Source organism: Semicossyphus pulcher, unplaced genomic scaffold, assembly GCF_022749685.1.
Source record: "Semicossyphus pulcher isolate SPU_LCO1_2020_fin unplaced genomic scaffold, fSemPul1.0.p SCAF_22, whole genome shotgun sequence".
NCBI lineage: Eukaryota > Metazoa > Chordata > Actinopteri > Labriformes > Labridae > Semicossyphus > Semicossyphus pulcher.
The window spans coordinates 11,637,552-11,657,668 of NW_027211696.1; the positions used below are offsets into that span (position 1 = coordinate 11,637,552).

Sequence of the window (20,117 nt, forward strand, 5' to 3'; positions counted from 1 at the left end):
GAAAGCAGTAAAACACAGATGACCTCTTGACTCATTTTCTACATTGAAATCCACAAAGTCGGCTATTGTGATTAAGTCCAATGTGCACATTTAAATTTGACATAACAAAAACCAAATAAGTAAAAAAACAATGAAACACTGATTTATTTTCTATGTTAAAAACAACTTCCTGTTAAGCTCACATTTCAACAAAGAATTAATTTCATCTACATGCTAAATGTATTTTCATATAGAGCACGTGAAGTTTACAGGTGAATGAATGCGTTTTACAAATACAATATATTATACTTAAAGAGTTTATTAAATACGTAATGCCATTTTCTTGTATGCACAAATATTGTGAGTGTACTATAATATAAATTCCGCACATTGTGTGGTTTACATCCCAAGAACTCGCATGTTGTTTATTTAAAATCACAAACTAAGTATGTAAACAATGCGTGCGACGGGAGCTTCAGGCATCGTTACCAACCTTAATGACACATTGATTATACGAGTGTGCACACCACACTTCACACAGCGCAACCACAAAGTCCAGAAGGCGCAGTTTATAACAACCACATGTTAACTGTCAATAAACCTTATACTGCCAAACATTTGGCTCAAACTGTTACTTTTTAACTGGGTTTTAAAGGGTGTTAGAAAACAAGAAGATTATTCATCTGAATTAAGTCTGTCTGCATTAAAGCTCCTGTGAGGAACTTTTGGTTTGTGTTGATTTTGGCGCCCCCTGTGGACAAACCTGTACCTCTTATCTCGTTGCTGATTTTGTCCTTTACACGCTTAAAGGAGCAGTTCCCCCCTGGAAAAAGCCCTTGTCAGTCAAAGCTGGTGTTCTCTGTAATCGATAGAAGCAGTGATATTTGAAGCTGGTGCCATAGCTGTGGAGAAAGTTGTACAAACAGCTCGTGGTTTCGCCTGTTCTACATTCCTACAACACCCAGCGTGCATTGCGCCCCTCCCTCTGAAAGGAACGGCCCAGCGAGAGACGCTGGAGTGAAAAACTACCGTTTTCGCTGCAGGCAACGGCTCAGAGCGGTACAGAATCTGAAATACAACGAGAATATACCGCTGGATCGTCAAGCTTCCAGGGCCCATTGGAGAAGCGGATAGCGTCCTCCAAAGGCACAGAGCCAAATTGTATTTTTTTCCCACCATAATGGCATCAGCTCCCCATAATAGCATGATAGGACTGAGGTTGAAAATTGGCGAACTGGCCCTTTAAGTGGTGTTTTTTTTTTTTTAATCTCATCCTGCTTTCAGTCATACGTATCAATCACTTTAAATTTTTGCCATTGAAAATGTAAACAAAGGCAGCATGCAGTTAACCCCTTCGTCTGACACCTTCGTCTGACGGCAGCGGTTTCAGGCATTAAAAATATCTACATAGAAATAATCAATCTGATCGCTGATGGTTTTGTTTGCTTTTGTAGGTCATATAGAGTCATCAGAATTAATTTCTCTTTTATAACCAGATAAAAACTCCTTACAGGAAGTCTACGTAAATGACATGACCAACGTGATTGCTCTCAGCCTCAAACTGGAAGGCAAAATTTCATAAAGTGTTAAAGAAAAAGCAGAAGAATCCCACCATTGAACTTTTTACACATAACTTTATTGTACCAATTTATACCAATACCATGTAAACAAAAAGCAAAAGATGGAAGCAGTCAAGAGGAGAAAGAACACAAAGTACAGTTAAGTTTACAAAAGACTCAGAATCTGGCTCATCGCTTACAAAGTTGACAAAAATATTCAGAATATATTGTTGATAAAATGCACTAGCTTTCAAACTGGCAGGACACAAATTGTGCAATCATTTGTATATTTATAGTATAAACCGTATATAGTCTGTTTTAAATTCTGTCAGCCTATTCTGAAAAAAAGACAGTAGCCAGAGTTTATTACATTTTTCTCAGATATGGCAGAAATAGTTAAATGTTAAATAAACATCTTCAAACTCATCGCACGAATAACATGAAAATTCTCCATTTAGGACAAAAATATACTCAGACTTCACATCTATTCTAAGAAAATAGTGCACAGCAATGGATTAGATAGTGTAGTAAAGAATAATACCAAAGTTACACCTATCTTATTATACAAAATGTCCATATATTAAAATATAACGCGACCATCTGCAGAGACGAACCTCGGCTAAATCTCGAACACATCTCATTTCTGACAGTCCAGCTATCGTCAATTTGAAAATCGGTCCCTGTCAGTTTGAACAAATCTCTGTACAATAATGTGAAACGGAAAAAGAACTGGAGAGTTGTGCTGTATTGCTCTGATCAGTCCTCCACTCTCAGGGTATGCGGTCATCAAACCTTTCTCATGTCTGGGGTCGAGGTTGCCGTGGCGATTTGGGATTCAGATCTGCATCTACAGCTTCCAAAAACAACGGATGTCCTTTTTTCTGTTTTTGGTTCTTAAATTCCTCAGACCTCCTCGCCGGCAACTGATTTGTCCCCGTCAGCCTCAAATGATTGTTTAAGCACGATTACAGGCAAATCCCTAAAAGCTAGATCTGCTGGGATACGATGCAGTTTGACTGCTGATAGAATATCTCTGAAAAGCACCTTTAAAACGTCTACCTGCTCTAACGTATGCTTTAACTCAACCCAACAGACGATCACGGAAATCTTGGAAATGTATTTTGACATCTTAGTATCATTGACTTGTGAAATATTATTATGTGAACTGCGCACGCTGCACTGCAAACACACTGCATTGTTCAAGTCTCTAAACTACAGAGCCTGAAATCGTCAAGAAGAGTCCTTTGAAATGCATTTTTTTATACTGGCCGACTAAACAGTCCATCTTCATCACGTGCAGCTTACCTTGTAGTTCTGAACTCACCTGTCACTCTCAAGATGTTAGTATAAACGCAAGGCTCAGCTACCATTTTCCCTTAAAAAAAAGTCAAACTATATCAAGGCAGTCAAACAGAAGAAAGTACAGTACAAAATACTACAGCACTGATTGCAAATAACACCAGCTGGAGTCAGGATGAATGTCTCAAATGTGTCTTCTCGTCAGACTTCAGATTTGTCACTTCAAGTCAATAAATCTCCCTAATATTCCTAAGTCGCCGTGCAAGCTGAACATCAGCCGTAATAAGCGTCAGGCTGATGTTCAGACGACAGTGGCGACAGTAATAAAGCTGCCGGGCGAAATCACTCCGTCACTGTCTGTGTGCTTTGTGTTGTGTGCTTGTGCAGTGATCAGATCTGGTGCTGGCCTGGCTGGCAGTCAGTCAGTCACCTGGTAACAAGCGGACCGGCGGTCACATGCAGTTGGCCACGTTGCTGGAGCCCTGGCCGACGTCCCTGATCTGGCTGACATGAGATGAACAGACAGCAACTCCGGCGCCGGCTCGGCAGTGAGACACTGAACCCACCAGCTCCCATCTGAACAGCAGACGAATGAGATCAGAAAGAAAAAGAAGACTAAGTAACAGTCCTAAACAATTAAGCTGTATTTCAGTATTTTATACTACTAAAGTAAATTCACCCAGATCAACTTATCTTGAGTGTTTTTTAAACGTTAGCTTGAATAAAATCCTATATCCTCCCCTTTCTAACATCAAGGTACCTTTAAGTTTCATCAGATGTTTATGCTAGGTAGCTATTCTGACTTTTCATGAAAGAGAGAACCCAGTGACTACATCTTTATAATCCATCCACCTCCCGTACATTACTGACACCTTAATCTCTATTTACAGATTCCACATAGAAATATAGAATCTGTAGGCAGGGATGTGGATTTTAGGGAAGACAAGTGTTCTGGTTTCCGTTTGTAGTACGCTTGTAGTCCGAGTAAGATTGACCAATCACGTATCAGCAGGCTGCGGCATATGCAGGAAGAACAGCCCGCATGGAGAGCCAAAGCAGGCGGAACGTAACGCACTGTAATGACATCCCGGCTCTCTGATGATGACTTAGCTTCTTATTAATCTCTATAAACAGACATCTGCATGCTAACAGCTAACAATCCGTTCTAGATCTAAAATTCACTTGCGATAAATTCCCTGGACGCTGTGTCACGAATGCTGTTCAGCGATCAGATTTCCGGACTTCCTCAAATGCATCACAAAGGATTGATCTGACCTCCGTTCAACAAACGAGCACTTTAAAGGTAGTTTTCTTCTCCTCTTGAGGACAGACCTGACAAAGCTTCATTTTGACTTTTTAAAAATCTGCATCATGATGTTGAAATTTCAGCAAAGGCAAGAATTAAAGTAAATCACAAGATCATAAGTTTTTTCTGTAAACAATGCAGCATGCGGAAAAGGAAGTTGTTTATCGCTAACTGCTGGCTACACGCCCGGCATGTTCACCGTTGTCCCCGGAGGCTATATCGTTGCCAGACTATAACTAATGGGATCCGAGATTGCTGACACCCTGATGTCACTCTATATTGCATAAAGTTTATTTTTATTTTGCACGGGTTACATTTTTCTTTCTCTGAAACTCACTACTGGTACCCAGTCGTTGATTTACGGCTACGGTTTTATTGCAGAAGTATTTCGATTTGTAAACAGTTGCTTAATAAGAGACAGTAAATCGTTCTATGTAGATTCAAAAACCTTTTTTTCTCTACACTTTATCCTAAATTGGTTGTCAGTACAGACGGTTACAACTATGAAAAATGCCCATTAAATTATCCCAAACACCACCTTGAAACACTTCACATAGAACTGTCTTCATTTATCTCCTCCTCACCTGTTCATTCGAGGCTCAAAAGCCTCCACTGTGTTCAGGTAAATGTTCCCATTGTGACCCCCGACTGCGAACACTCTTCCCATTACAGTGGCGACCCCGACCCCTCCACGTGGAGTTGTCAGCTCAGACACGTACTCCCAGCGGTGCATTCGAGGGTCAAATCGCTCTACAGAGCTCAGGGGCGAATTGTCATCAAAACCACCTTGAGGAAAAACAAGAGAGACGATTATTTAAAAAAAAATCCCAAGAAAAGCGTCTCTTAAGATTTTATCTCTGAGGGTTTTGAGAAGTAAGCTCACGTGTCAGACATAAAACTGGCAATCAACACAGTTGTTACACAAAGCTACAACTACTGACTGGGCAAAGTGCCACAAAGGAAGTTTTAATTAACCTTATATGACTCTTCAAATTGATGTGGAACAATAAAACTGTCATCCTAACGCTCTGTTAATCAGTTATCAGATTTACAAAACATGAACTTTTCCTGATTCACGCATTTGTGTATAAAACTGTAGGGTGTGTATCCAGTAGGCATGTGACCTGGTTGTATATAGTTACACCAGTTAAATAAAGGCAAAGTCACTGTAACTTAACCAACAATATCTGACAATAAAGGTGATCAGATCTCACCAACTACATAGAGGCAGCCGTTGAGTTTGCTGACTCCATTTCCAGCCCGTCGCTGGCCCATCTCGCTGACCTCCGTCCACTTGTTGAGGTGTGGGTTAAACCGCTCCACGCTCGACAGTGATGCCACACCATCGTTGCCTCCAACAGCATACACAAAACTCTAGCAAGGAAAAGGTAAAAAAAAAAACAAGTGAAGTCAGGAGGAGGAATTAAAAATGAGTCAGAACTGAGTCACAGCTTCCCTCTATAGTCTTACCCCCAACGCCACAGACCCCACTCCTCCTCTGGGTGTGTTCATCGGAGCCACGGCGCTCCAGCAGTCGCTTTCGATGTCGTAGCGTTCCACATCGTTGAAGCAGGAGTTGTCATCCAGACCTCCAATAGCATAGATAGGACCACCGAGAGCAGCCAGGGCTATGCCCCTCCTGAAAGACACAGACATGCTAGCTTAAAGCAGTATTCCTACCTTATATACTCCAAGTGAAGAACATGCAAACAGTAGATAGTAAATGGTAAAGAAGGCGAAAAAAGCCTGTTAGGATTTCAGGTCCTTCAGACATTGAACTGGAATTTTTTGAATCAACATGAAATCAAGATTTTTTCAGCAGCAGAGTTTTGAAGTCTAAAACTAACCGTGTCAGACTGTAAAGAACAGTGTGAGTGATTTCGGTGCTTTGTGTTTAATCATGACATTGCATTTCTCAAATTACTTTGTCCAGCTTAGTGGATTTGTCCACCAGGATAATCCTACAGGCTCTGGCAAATTTTGGTAAGCTCCACTGCAGCTCTGCACGTGTGTGCGGTTACTTTTTTTAACAGCAACTGCGGAGCAAACAGTCAAATAGTGCCAAATATAAGTGTGGAAAATTGCTACATTTGATCTAACAAATGTGTGAATTGTTCCTGATTGTGAAAGTTTGTTGTATGTCTCCTTAAAACAACTGCTATCCAGCACAAGCTTTGAAAAGCTTTGTTTTTCTCGTCCACATAACGCAATGTTTTTGAATCCATCCTCTCTGAAGTAGGTTTGATTATTTTTATGTGTGCAAAACAACAGCTTAAGAAAAAGTAGCATATTTATTTAAAGTAATAATCTTGAAGATTTTCATGTAAATAAAAGTCACAATCTATCACCGAATGAGGTAACACAATGGTTTGATTGAGCCTATGGGCCACTGATGAAAGCCTTTGCATTTGCAGTACATAGTGTTATTAAGGACTGGGTGTCTGGCGACATTCGCGGAAAATATTATAAGCGGCGTCCAGTTAGTGACGCATTTTCCATCACCCAGCAGTGGTTGGTCTGCCAGAGAGGGTGTTGCGAATAAACAGTAATCTACTATGGCTGAACAAACAAAGAAAAGATGGATGACTACAGATACAACTTCAAAAATAAGTGAAAATCCAAAGAAAAAGAAACAAACTCGACGCTCAGATGAAGCAAACAGTCTAAAAAGGAAAGCGACCGTCAGCGAGGAAAATCAAGAGTTACAACCGGAGCCAACCGTGGACGTCACACATGCGACACTATAGGTGCCGCCAAAGAGAACAAAACTGAGCTCTTCGAGATTACCACTTTAAATTCAGCCACATAATGTAATAATATGCTCTCCAAGAATACAAGCCATTCACACTCAGTATATTTTACTGCCTGCCTACCTCTTAGTGTTCATGGAGGCTTTCATCATCCACTTGTTGGTGAGCGGGTCAAACATCTCCATGTTCCCTAAGTGTTCATTACCATCATGGCCACCAACAGCATAAACCTTACCTGAGGACACAAACAACGGATATGAAGTAATGTCTTTGTTATCATGTGACTTGAAAAGTCATTAGATTATTTACACTTCTTGATCCTATGAGGACAAAGTTATTAGAGATTGTTTTGAGCAGGTAAAAGCAAACATTCTGTCATTCAAGTTTTCCATTTCATACCCAAACGAAAATATTGTGTGCAGTTCAATATGATCAACATTATAACTTTCATGAAGGTAGAAGTTTTGCAGGACTGCAATACACTGCATTAGATGGTGTGTCTCATTGAGTGGTAGCTGAGTGTATAATATATATCATAATGTCTCTCTGTGCTCTTGACTGTTAAAAAAAACAACGTATCCATGCACCGTGTTTTACTTTCTGTACCGTCATTATATACAACCCCTCTTACCTCCCACAGATATAACACCCACGTGACGCCGTCTGCTGTTCATTTCGGGGCCAAAGAACCAGCTGTTCTTAGTGATGGAGTAGCACTCGATGCTACGAAATGGGTCACCTGAACCCCCACGGCCACCCACACAGAACAATACCCCTGAGGAGAGGACATGAAAGAACAAAGTGTTTGCACAGCGAGGGAACACACGTCATACGTTATGTGCGCACACAGCCTCGGGATATGCACATTTTTAAAAAGATAATAAATTATGCAGCTCACAAGCTTTTCATGAAGGTATGTGTGTTAAGATGATAAGAGTGTTCAATGTTACTACAATACATACAATCAGTAGCTACATGTTCAAAGCCAAACACCACCATATAAGTAGTACCTGCAGTGTGTTTCCGGGGTATGGTGCGGACTGAATACTCAAAGTCCAGCACCACCTTGTTGCTCAGGTGCAGGTGGTAGTTCCTCGCTTCGTCCATCAGATCGCGACAACTCAGGTTACCTTTGATCATCTCGTCCTTTGCTACCGTCCCAGTCAGGAACTCTACAGGGAGCAGGGGGAGGCGCACCTGAGGGAGGGACCAGCATACACATTGTTTTGTGGTTGTAAAAGTGATTATATAAAGCTGTTAACACATATGGGACTCTAATTTTACTCGGTTTATGCACCTTAACCTTTGTGTAATCAGTAAAATAGGTAATAAAGTCCAACCTCAGTACACACCTACACAAATACCTCCGAACACGTATATAAAACGTAAAGAGATTAAATGTAATGATTAGAGCTTAGCGCTCTCTAACCTGAGACATGATCTGGTCCAGCCAGGCCTCGTGGTGCTGTGGGTTTGCTTTAAGCCATTTCACTGCTGCATTGTACACCTGTGTCTCTGAGTGGATATTGAGCTCGCTGGAGGACAATAATGTGCGCAGGTGCTGGGGAGACACGCATGTAAAGTCCTCACACTCCACTACCTCGGTGAAGTGTTCGCAGGCGTAGCGATCCGCCATGTCCATCAGGTCCACGCGATTGTGGCTCTCAGCAAAGGTTCGCACTGCCAGGCAGTTTGTGGGGTGGAAGTGGGCCTTCATGTACTCACAGCAGGCTCTCGCCACCAACTCCACCTAACAGATTCAGGCAAGATTAAAACCCATTTTACATAGAGATAAAATAAAAATCCAGCACAGCCTGTTGATGATGGTGTTTGCTTACCTGGAGAATGCAGGCAGCATAAAGCAAGGGCTGGACATTGTCCACAGTTAATGTGAGCTTGGAGGAGTAGGCGAAATGCACCAGGTCCTGGATGGCATCACCATCAAAGTCCTTGATCTCTATCAGTTCCTGCTTAGCCTCAGACATCTCTGACAGGAACATGGCCCTAAGGAAGAAACAGAAGTTAGACAAGAACAAGAACAAGGCAACATACCCTTCATTAAGCTTTATTTTGAAGAAAATACTCCAATGATGTCCATTCATTAGGTATAGAAGCTCAAAGACTTATTATACCTTCACCTCAACTCCAAGTGTGTTAATACTTTACTTTATGACAAATAATTGAGGCTGTCAATCATCAAATTTTATCATTTTTTTCAAAGAGCATGTTCTCAAACTATTTGGGTGGCTTGTCTTACGTGTATGGAACACGTGCCACGTTTCCATCTAAGCATCTTTATATATATGATGTTCAGTCAGAGCAAAAAGTGTATCTGGCATGTAATATTTCCCTTTAATAAAACACAGCTATAGACGAACAGGTGCCATTAAAAATTAGGTAAAATTTAACATCCATGCTTAAGACAAAAATTGCTATTGTAGGTCCAAATTAAGAAATAAAACATAATTATGAAACATACCTGAAGTAAGGGATGACACAAGCCAGCACAAGCTTGTGGCATGGTATCAACCTGCTACCAACCTACAAAAATGAGGCAAACAGAAAAGACATGATTAAAAAACATGCAACACAGAACACAACAAACAAGCACACAAATTAGACCTAAATATAAGACAAAGAAAATCAGTGTGACCAACCTTTAGCGTGACGTCACAGAGCTCTCCTACTTCGTAGAAATGCCTGAGCGAGTTATGGAAGTCCTTCCACGCCTCATGAGCCTCAAAGACAAAGGACCCATCCGGCTCGCAGTCCGCTTTCGGTGCCCTGTTACTAGGCCGCTTCTCCTTGGGCTTGAGCTGCTTGGGATGGTCTGGCACCACATCCCCCGGTGCCATCGCTGGCTACAGGAAACAGCACCTATAAGAGAGTTGAGACAGTTTGAAATCCCTAAGAGAATCAATAATGATAATGACTGATTTGTTTTGTTTTGTTTGTACTGGACTGTCGGCGACAAAAACAAGAGATTTAAAGACATTTTAATGAATTAAAAACAGGATTTATTTACAATTAAAAATAATCATTGTAGCAAGAATTGCAACAATTAATTGATTAATTGTCAATAATGAAAAATATCACCAACTATTTAAATAAATGTTTAATTGTTCTAGAAATGTTTAAAGAAAGAAAAGGTCAAAATGCTCTGATTGCAGCTTCTTCAAAGGGTGTATTTTCTGGTTTCTTTAGTCCTCTACAACAGAAAACTTAATATCTTTGGGTTGTGGAGAAAATCTATTTGAGGAAGTCATCTTGGACTTTAAAAAACACTGACATTTTTTTCATCATTTTCTGATATTTTGCAGCTAGTCCATTGTTCAAGAAAATAGCTGACAGAACAATCACCAGTGAATTAATTGGTATTTGTGGTCCTGTTAGACAGAAAACAAATATACATGGCCACAAACGATAGTAAATAATATTCACCCATCACTACTGATAATACACATGCAATATTTCCCCTGAAATGATGGCATCGAGTCAAGAATATCTTGAAGAACGTAATAGAAACTGCAACTAGGTGCAAATACCCATGCAGAGGCTTTAATAGAAACAAAAGGGAAATGAGTGGTGGGTGACATTGCCAGCCAGCTGAGCAAGTTTGGTCAGTATTCCTCCCATTTCAGTGTCACTTCCCCTTTACTCACTCTCAGTAAAGACTGCAACCAAATGTGAAAAAAAACAGGACAAGCACATTCCTCCAAATTAACATTGTAAACCACTTATAAAAAATACTGTGCAATCAAACCCATAAACATTCCTACCTATTGCTGAATCTGGTGAAAAATCTCCAGTCGGTATCTGACAGAGGTACAGAGAGCAGACAGCCAGAGGGCAAAGCTCCACCCACACCTTACAGACGATGCACTGTCTCCCATACGAGCTAGGTCTCTGACTGAATAGTCTCAGTGTATCGCCCCCTCATCACTAGTCCTCTCAGCTATAAGAGCAGAAACATCAAGTCCCATCATATGCTCTAGTGATCAAAGGCTCTCTACACTTTGTAGATTCGTGGATAGGCTCCGTCTTTGAAACACATGTAGGAACTCTGTGCAATCCACGCCGTTCAAAGGCAGATTCTGGATCAGTTGGAGCACTTTTATGGCCTTGAAATGATAACATCATCATGTTGTATTATTTATAAGGAGTGAGGTAGTCAATAATTTAACAAGGGAGATGAATTGCACAGCTACTAAACTCCACCGAGTACAAAATGAAAAGCAAGATGTACAAACAGTAACCTCTTCTTAAATTAATCTGCATCTGTGTGTGTCCACCCTACAAAAGCGACTCCCTCTAAGCAGGCAGCATAACACATCAGATATCAAAGGGTACAAAGAAGACTAGGGCACACTCATGAGAACCTACTGCTGTCATGTCAGATTAGTTGACCGACATGTCCAAGACTGCACGACACTAGCAGCCAAATGCGGTGCTGCTATGGTTTGTCCTTTGATCAGTGACTGTAGAGTTTATTAGCCTACTAATGAGCTTGCTTCCTGCAATCTGAGTAGCTATATATCCAAGTTTCTAGACATTGAGGGTGTAAACTATAAAAAAGATGGACAGTTTTCAAGGAGACAATTTGACATTTAGAGAAATGGAAGTATTTTACATTTATTTCACCTTTTAAATTAACCTGTTTGGTTTTCTTCAGATAACATGTCACAAGGGCTTTATCTACTATTTCCTGAAAATCTAACCCTTGTTTATCACATATAATAAGCAGCTCAAAAAAATAGTTTTGCACCTGTGTGCTGTCTCAAAGTAATACATCGAACACAGGTCTACTATCAAGACCTAACAAATCAAAATAGTCCTGACTCCCTTTCTATTAACCCAATATTTAATTCACTCAAGTATAAGAGTGTGACGGCTATTTTTTCTTGGTGATCACTAACATACACTGTAATGTGGCCCATTTGTAACAAAGGACTAAAAACAACAAGAAGATGACTGGGATGCAAATGTTTTAGCTATGATATCAGCTAAAATGCAAATGTCACACCTACCTAGCACCTTCGTTTGTTATATATGATGAAAATTCATGTTTCCATACTTTCTAAATGCGATACCAAAACACAGTCTTGTGTGCTGTAGTTATGTTGGCACCATATCGGGCATTACAGTTGACTAAAACTGAAATCAAATCTGACAGCAACATCAAACACAACCACACTTCAACAGTTTGTAAAGAAGAGCTCGGGGTATCAAAGCGATATGGTTACAATAACTTCAGTTAATATTGCTGCATACTGTGTACACACATCAAATTTAACGTGAAAGCGCAAAATAATTCTTCTCTTTGAAAACAGAAAAAATAAAACTAGCTAGCATAGCTATGCTAACAGATAGAGCATTAACGTTAACGGTTAGCTTGTTTGCTAACGGCACCTAGCAGGCACGCTAGCATTCGAGGGAGCTAACGTTAGCTGGCGATGAACGGAACCGATGTAACCGATAATATAGTGAAAATACTAAATGTAGGAGGCTACACACCACCTTAAAATATACAATACCCGTTGTGTTAAGTCAAGAATGGTAAAATGAGATACCTCATGTCGCAGCAAGAATTAAAATGCCGGCTTCATTGAGCGGAATGTTTGGCATTAGCACGTTTGTTGTGGTTCCAGGTGCTTTATGGGAATTGTAGTTTTAAGGTATTACCCGAGTAACGGCTAAGTGAATCTAACATACAGTAGTACTCAACGCAATAGAAGTCAAAGCAGCCACAATTCTGTTACTTGTTAAGTTTCATACATCTTGGAATAATAAACGCAACATGTCTTTATTCGTCATAATAATTTAACAGTAACTTATTCTGCAAAAAGAGATATGGCAGAAAACAAAAAATAGAGAATAGAGTCACATTCTTTGATTGTCAAATGAGACTGCAAGTTACTTCAAACTGAGGTAACTTTGGCTTATTTTGTCTTCTGCCTCACTGAACTTGGTTCCACTCAATAACACTTACACGTTCAAAATATAGCACTAAACTACAGGTTAAAGTTCAAAATAAGGGAATGTTAGACTGTAATTACAGTTATATAACTATATTGGCCAATTAAATCTAAAATTATACATTAACACCTTCACATCCTTACTGCCTTCATTTTACTGTACATTGGTAAAGCATTAATGAGGCATAAACACACAAAAAACACCACACAATTATCAAATATTATTTATTTCAGGACAGAGTAAATGTATGCAAGTCAACAACACACTGACCAAGCTTTACAGGCTACTTGAAGGATGTACAATATAGTTAGACACAATCGACGATCAGGTCCATGTGTCCTACTTGTGCTGCTTCTTCCTTTTCAGGAGTGCATCCCGAAGAGCAATCTGGAGAAGAAACACAAAACATTTCTTTAGAATCAACAAAACCTATTTATCCACAGTCAAATACAGTAGTTTGTTCTGACAGGTGTGACTTACCTGTTTCTCTCTGAAGGAGCGTTTGCCTTTTGTTCTGACATTCTGACTGTGTCTCATCATCATGAAGTTCTTTGTTTTCCTCTTCTCCCTGTTGCTCGTGCCGGCGTGTGGGTTCAGCTTGGTCCGCTTCTTGACAAAGTCTTTACGGTCAGTTCGTCCCGCCTAGGAAATCAAACACATTATAAGAGCTCATTTTCTTTACAAGTAACTCTAAAAATAGTTTGAGTTAGTGCGAGATGTTACCATTGCTGTTGCCAGGCGTGTTTCCTTGTCTGCTTTTGGTTTCTTGTGCAGTTTCTCAATATTCCTCAAGGTCAGCACCTCCCCTCTGAAAGATTTAAAGTACAAAACAATCTTGGTATGATCATCTTTCTCTGTCAACAAACAAATGCTCCAAGCTCTAGGTGTAAACAGCTCTCTAACCTGCTGTCACCCTCGTCATCACTGTCCACGTTCTTCCTCTTCTGGCCCTTGCCCGGTGCACCGTTGACCTCCTTGGCCAGCTGGACCAGGCGGATCTTCTTGAAGTCGTCTTGAGTGAGGAGCCTGCTGCCGCTGACCGCCGCCGCTTTGGCTTTTCTCTCCTCGACCGGCATACCCTGCAGCTTCTCCGTCTGACACAAACACAGGTACATTAAAATAATACATAATTAACCACGAGCAGGTTAATGTGAGTGATTGAACTTCATGCTCACCACTTCTGTTGTGTCTTCATCGGACGAGTGGTGAACATCCACCCACTCCCCGTCTTCATCATCATCACTAATACTGGCACTCTCCCAACCATCTGTTGTATGATATGAAACAAACACACATTAGCCTCATATTATCTCTGTTAGGGTGCTTTACACATGAGCCCTTTTTACACTGCGGTTCCGCCTCATGATTCAAATACACACACACACGGCGGCAGTCCCCTCCTGCCGGCTCCGCTGTTTACACAGATGCCATTTCGCCTCTGTTACTACCGGCTCAGATGTGGAACGACTTCACCCCACCATTTCACCTCTGTGCGTTGAACTAAACTGGCAGTGTAAAAAGGGCTACAGATTCAGCTACTGTATGAATTCAATAATACAAACTCTTCTCACCTTCGTCCTCCTCTCCCTCTTTCTTCTCCCCCTCCACCTCCAGGACTTCAGCTCCGGGGATGTAGTCTTTAGCCTCCAGCTCTCCGTAGTCTTTGATCTTGGCCTCTGTTGACGCCTCTGTGGGTCTCCCCTGGACAACCCAATGTAATTAACAATTACTTACATACTCTCAAACAGATAGTAATGTAGTGCTGTGTCAGTATTATATTTTTGCCTCTGTTACCACAACACTCCTCTTTTTATATGTGCATCAGCAACTGAAACATAATATAATTTACCCTTTTAAGATCCAACTCTCACCTTCAACCTTCACTTTTTTCTTTTATAAATAACTCGACGTATATTAAGTGATTGCCTTTTCCTTATTAAGTTTACTATACAAATGGAACCCAATTAAGTCGGACTTTATTTTAGTTTTATAAAATAAAATTCTGTTTTTAAATTTAGATCACTTAATGGATAATCTCCATACATGTTGATGTAAATAGTTACTGTAAATGTAATAGGATGCATTTTGTTGAAAAGATGGGGATATTTAGAAGGAAATGGTTTCAAGACATGCTGTTTATTTACTGCAGACCCTTAATGCTTCTGTAACTGTGCAGCTATTTATCTTAAATTAGGGCTGCACCTAACAATTACTTGTTTTATCGATTTAACAACTAATTCATTGATTATTCTAAAGATGGTGTTTTGTTTTTTTTAAGATTATTTTTTCGGCCTTTGGCTTTATTTATTGGACAGCTGAAGATAGACAGGGAATGTTGGGAGAAGGGAGTGGGGGGTGACATGCACCAAATGATCGGCAGACCAGGAGTCGAACCTGCGATCAGTGCGACGAGGACTGTAGCGTCCGTACATGGGACGCCTGCTCTACCAACTGAGCTCAACAGCGCCCAAGATGGTGTTTTTAAGATGACTTTTTTAGTCTCTAATTACCACGTCACTGTCTGACGATAGTAGTAAGGCTAAAACTGAAAAGGATTGCTATGACACACAGATTAATTTAATCAATTAAGGTTGAGTTTGAGTTTTTCCCACCTGGACCTGAACACATCTCTCCTCTCCTCTCGGTAACTTGTGTCGTGAAATGCGCATTGAGTAAGTCGTCGAGCAAGTACGAGAGAGAGAGCGGCAGAGTGACAGTAAATACGAGCGGAGCAGAGAGAAAGTGAAGCTTGTATTTAACACCGTACCGGGGCTTCATGCAAAACGTTTGAGGCTCAAGCCAGCGCTCCCCGGAACGTGGCACCCTAGGATTAATGACTGACAAGATCCGTTTCTGCACGCACATAACTTTACTGTGTTCTAGCTCTTAACTCTTGCTTTTGCGATGCATCGACACACGTTATACAAATGAACGTACTTCTGAAATCGATGACATTGATGAGTTGCCCCAGCCCTATTTTAAATGTTCTCAACCATCCTCTAAATAAAGAATAGCAGGAAAACAACAAAAAAAGGGTTGTTTTCATTGAAATTCACACAGGTGTTCAAGCCTGGCTCACCCTGTCCCTCTTGTGCAGCATCTGTGGATTGAGACTCCTGAACAGCTGGATCAGTCCTCGGGCAGACATCATCACATCTGAGGCCAAAACAGGTTATTTTGTGAGTTCACATACACACACATCCTTTTACTGGTGCATTTTATGACAGACCATCACTCACTCTTGTCTTTGTGGGTCTTGTACTGGGCCAGGTCCTGCAGCAGGTCTTCATTGATGGCGAGGGGACAGCGGGCGGTCACTTCCTTGATGGCATTGATACTAAAGAACAAAAATGGAAGGACCTACTTTAAGACATGCTTGGCTTTGTCACATTTTAATGCATATTAACCTTTAATAACCAGGCTGCTACTTACCCCACGGTCATGACCTCTCCTGAGTTTCTGTCCGTCACAAAGTTGTTTGCGATGGTCATGATTACAGGTTCGATGATCTGCAAGAGAGAGAATTTACATAAAGTGTTACACAGGGATCCTCATGTTAAACACACGTGTTAGCAGAATGAATGTTTAGTTTCACCTCTGGTGGGACGAGTTGATGGGAAGACTGGGCAGCACACAGGAGAATCTTTGTCACCTCTGAAAAGAAGATATTTTGTTTAATGTCTCATTAACAACTTTAATTATTTAACTGTTGTAGTTATTTTTACCTCTCTGATGTGGCTGAATAAACCTCTGGATGAACGGATAGAAGTTGAAGAGGAAGAGCTGCAACAAAACAGATTATTATAGCGACTCAGTTAGAACTCTTTAAATGTTGCTATTGATGAGTTATACCCTCCCAAAGCTCTAAATTAGCCATCATAGCTCGATCACTTACCTCATGGATTCCAACCAGTCTGGATATGAGCTCCATCATCATGATCTTCACCTCAAAGCGCTCTTTAGAGTCCTCCAACTGCTTCAACAGCTTCTCAGAGAAATCTAAATTAAACGGGGTGATATAAAGGTTTGCACTTCTGGGAATTGTAGGAGATATTACTTTAGATAAATGCTTAGTGTTAAGGTTGTTGTGGTGTTTAGGAGATGACAAGTGAGCCCACCTTGAGGATCATGAATCAGGTGGATAGCAGAGAAATTGAACACTTCCACTTTCCTCTTCTTCTTGTGTTTCTGCACAAAGAGTCAAAACAAGGAACTCAATTTATTGGGATTATGAAATATATAATATAAGTCACGGCTCTGTAGTTTTACACAGCGGTCGTACCTTGAGGACTTTCATCGCCTTCTCCATCTTCTTCTTGTTTTTGGTGCTTTTCTTGCCAGTGGAGTATCTCACCTTCAGGTCTCGGACTGACGGTCCCTCAGCCTGAAAGATACAACAGATTCTTAACAAAAGGAGCACATTTATAGATCTTATTTAAACACCACTTTCTTGACTGTGAAAAGCATCATTTTCTCAGTCAAACTACTTTACATATTTTGAACTTGCCTCTGATTCTGAATCACTGTCGTTTTGCTCATCCTCATCTTTGCCGAGGAAGAATTTCATCCCCGCAACAAGAATCTAAACAGAAGAGAGGAGACAGTTAGGATGTACTGAGCTATCAACGATGCAATACATCAAGCAGAGACTTTTAGTGGATAACTTACCTTTGTCGTCTTGGAAAAGCACGCTGTCGTAATGACGTTAACTGTCTTGGCGTCGTTCCTGTGTCAAAAATAAAATATGGTTAAAGCAGTGAAAAATAAACATAGTTTTGTAAAGTAAAATCTTATTTCAGTGTATAAATAAAACTTACCATATATTCCTTTTGTATAGCTCCACCATTACATCTAAAGAGATCTTAGCGGCTATGGGGTTGCTGTCTCTCAGCATGGTGTACATGAAGTTCTGTAACGTCTGAAACACAGTATAACACAGATAGTGAGTCAGAAATGATTAAGCTACTGCATCACACAATATTAAACAGCAAAGCATTAAGTATGAAACACATGTTGGAATATTTACTTACCGTGTTAACCTTGTTGTTTTTGTGCTTAGCATTGATGTTTTTGATATCTGCGACAATGTGTGTGTACAGAGTCTGTGGGAGAGAAAAGCATAGTTTTACTACTGAAAGGAAAGGGGGAAACAAAACAAAAAACATTATAAAAAAAAGTCAATAATTAAAACATATAAATATCAATATAGAAACACAGAAAATCAATGACGTTGTGGTTTTTTTTTTTAAAGACAAATTCAAAATATTACAAATGGGTATCTTTGAAACTATTCAAGTTATAAAACACTATAAATCACCTATATTACTTTTGCTAAGAAAAATATTTAAAAATCTCACCTTTCTGAGAAGTTTGTCGTGACATCGCAGCAGCTCAAAGAACAGCTCCAGGAGGCCGGTGGGGTCAATCAGATCTTTATTCCTCAGAAGAATCAGAGATTTGCAGAAGGTCTGACAAAGACAGGAATGACACAAAATTATGTCAGGGCTAAGAGACATGTCAACTGCATAAACACCAGCAAACTGCTGTGTTATTACTTATGTATTATATACTTAATGTGAATAAGAAAACTGTGCTAAGGTTTGATAGACATTCTCACCATTCTTAAGTCTGGTGCTAAGACTGTGTGGTTGCTCATTAATAACTCCGACAGCTCTTGTGGAAAGGTGGAGAGGTGCTGCAGGTAGCAGTGACCAACCTGAAGGACAAGAATAATTGTAACTGCACAACAAACTCAGAGGCGGAATAGTGGGTTCAAGCTTGAACAAAAAAACGTACCTGAGCAAGAAACATGACAAGATCTGCGAGCTCCTTGTTCGGCTTGTCAGGCTGCAGTTTGAAGATCTGCACATTGGACTGGTAGTGTCTGTACTGCTGCAGAAACTGTTAAAGAAAAAACAACAGCCATCACTAGTGATTCGTTACTACAGGGTAATGACATTTCTTTTATTCTTAAACTGAACATAACCACGTGGTCACTGTTGCTTTCTTATATACACACACCTATGTTTACCATATTTGTAAATAAATTAAATTAGTTTTGTTTATTCCAGCTGTCCGTGTTGTCATTTTTGTCTCATTCTGTCTTCTTGTACATTTTTGTTTTTAAGTACATTGTTTGCAACTGAAAATTTAATTAGAATTCCTGGTTAGAAACAATTACTTAGGCATAAAGCTGATTCCTCTCATTCTGATGTCTACTTGCTAGAAACTTCAGCTAGCTAACTTGGCTAACAACACTTACCTCATCTACGTAAGACTGTGGGTCTCTTTTAATCAGATTCTGCAGCTGTGGCAGATTGTTCGGCAGTTTGTTGTTTTGTCGTCCGGACATGATTTAAGCTGATTCTGCGAGTATGTTGAGGAAAAATTGATGAGAAGGAGCACAATTTACAAAGCAAGCGTGGCAAATGTGTAGGCTGCCATTTAACTTCCAGTGGCAATTCCATACGTCACTTCCGGCCTTGGGGTTGTCACTTCCGCTCTAGTTAAAGTAGACTTTTCTTTTTTTGCTGCAGTGTTTGAGCGTTGAAATTATATTATTTTCTTAATGTTGCACTTATCTAACTTGTTATATACTTATTTTATACAGTACTTACAAATAGCCTGCTTGGTCCACGTAAGAATAAAAAAAAAAATGTAGTAAAACTAAAGCATGCTAACCTCCTCTGATAAATCCGATATAGAGTTATCAAACTTTATTAAACGAAATCGATTCCTTCCGCTATGTTATGGCAAAAGCAAATAGATTTAAATGCCACTGACATATGCTTACTGTTTGATGTTTTTTTGAATTCGTTTTGTCTTTAGTTAGAAAGAAAGAGTGATTTAAATTTGTCGTTTAAAAATGGCTGAGAAATTTTACATTTGCATAAATAAAACACAGCAGTCTAAAAAAAAAAGGAAAAAAACGGTTATCAAGAGGGAGAAAGCTTTTCTATTAAATCTGACACCAACGTGTTGAGGTATTTTGTGTGGACTTTTCATTTTACATTTTATTTAAATTTTATCATTGTTCTGTATCTCTGTCCTGTCCGTCTGTAACTCACTACCCGTCTAAATAAAGGCTAAAAAGAATATAACAGTTAAAAAAAAAGTACTTACATATAGAATATTTAAAGCACAATAGTTCAGTTTTAACCAAGAGAGTGGTTTGAAAACGTTAAGTGGGCTTTACCGCTCCCTTGTTCAAAATCTTTTTTTTTTTAAATGGTCATTAAAGTCCTGCAC

General features: G+C 39.9%; 2 protein-coding genes across 2 annotated transcripts; both read right to left on the minus strand.

Moving 5' to 3' along the window:
• Positions 1-1,604: 1,604 nt before the first annotated feature.
• klhl8 (kelch-like family member 8) lies at positions 1,605-12,532 on the minus strand. The gene is made up of 12 exons (XM_069673253.1): positions 12,464-12,532; positions 9,551-9,770; positions 9,373-9,434; positions 8,732-8,897; positions 8,323-8,643; positions 7,904-8,090; positions 7,525-7,668; positions 7,017-7,128; positions 5,614-5,782; positions 5,358-5,517; positions 4,728-4,929; positions 1,605-3,413 (listed from the first exon to the last, which is right to left on the minus strand). Exons 2-12 carry the CDS (start codon positions 9,746-9,748, stop codon positions 3,290-3,292), a joined length of 1,845 nt encoding a protein of 614 aa, XP_069529354.1. The 5' UTR covers positions 9,749-9,770; positions 12,464-12,532; the 3' UTR covers positions 1,605-3,289.
• Positions 12,533-13,079: 547 nt separating this feature from the next.
• sdad1 (SDA1 domain containing 1) lies at positions 13,080-19,312 on the minus strand. The gene is made up of 22 exons (XM_069673402.1): positions 19,132-19,312; positions 18,666-18,770; positions 18,487-18,585; positions 18,227-18,337; positions 17,900-17,971; positions 17,687-17,787; positions 17,538-17,595; positions 17,377-17,451; positions 17,152-17,253; positions 16,988-17,057; positions 16,765-16,868; positions 16,595-16,652; positions 16,465-16,523; positions 16,302-16,378; positions 16,109-16,206; positions 15,949-16,025; positions 14,441-14,570; positions 14,045-14,136; positions 13,773-13,963; positions 13,593-13,677; positions 13,350-13,511; positions 13,080-13,256 (listed from the first exon to the last, which is right to left on the minus strand). Exons 1-22 carry the CDS (start codon positions 19,219-19,221, stop codon positions 13,209-13,211), a joined length of 2,064 nt encoding a protein of 687 aa, XP_069529503.1. The 5' UTR covers positions 19,222-19,312; the 3' UTR covers positions 13,080-13,208.
• Between the last annotated feature and the right edge of the window lie 805 nt (positions 19,313-20,117).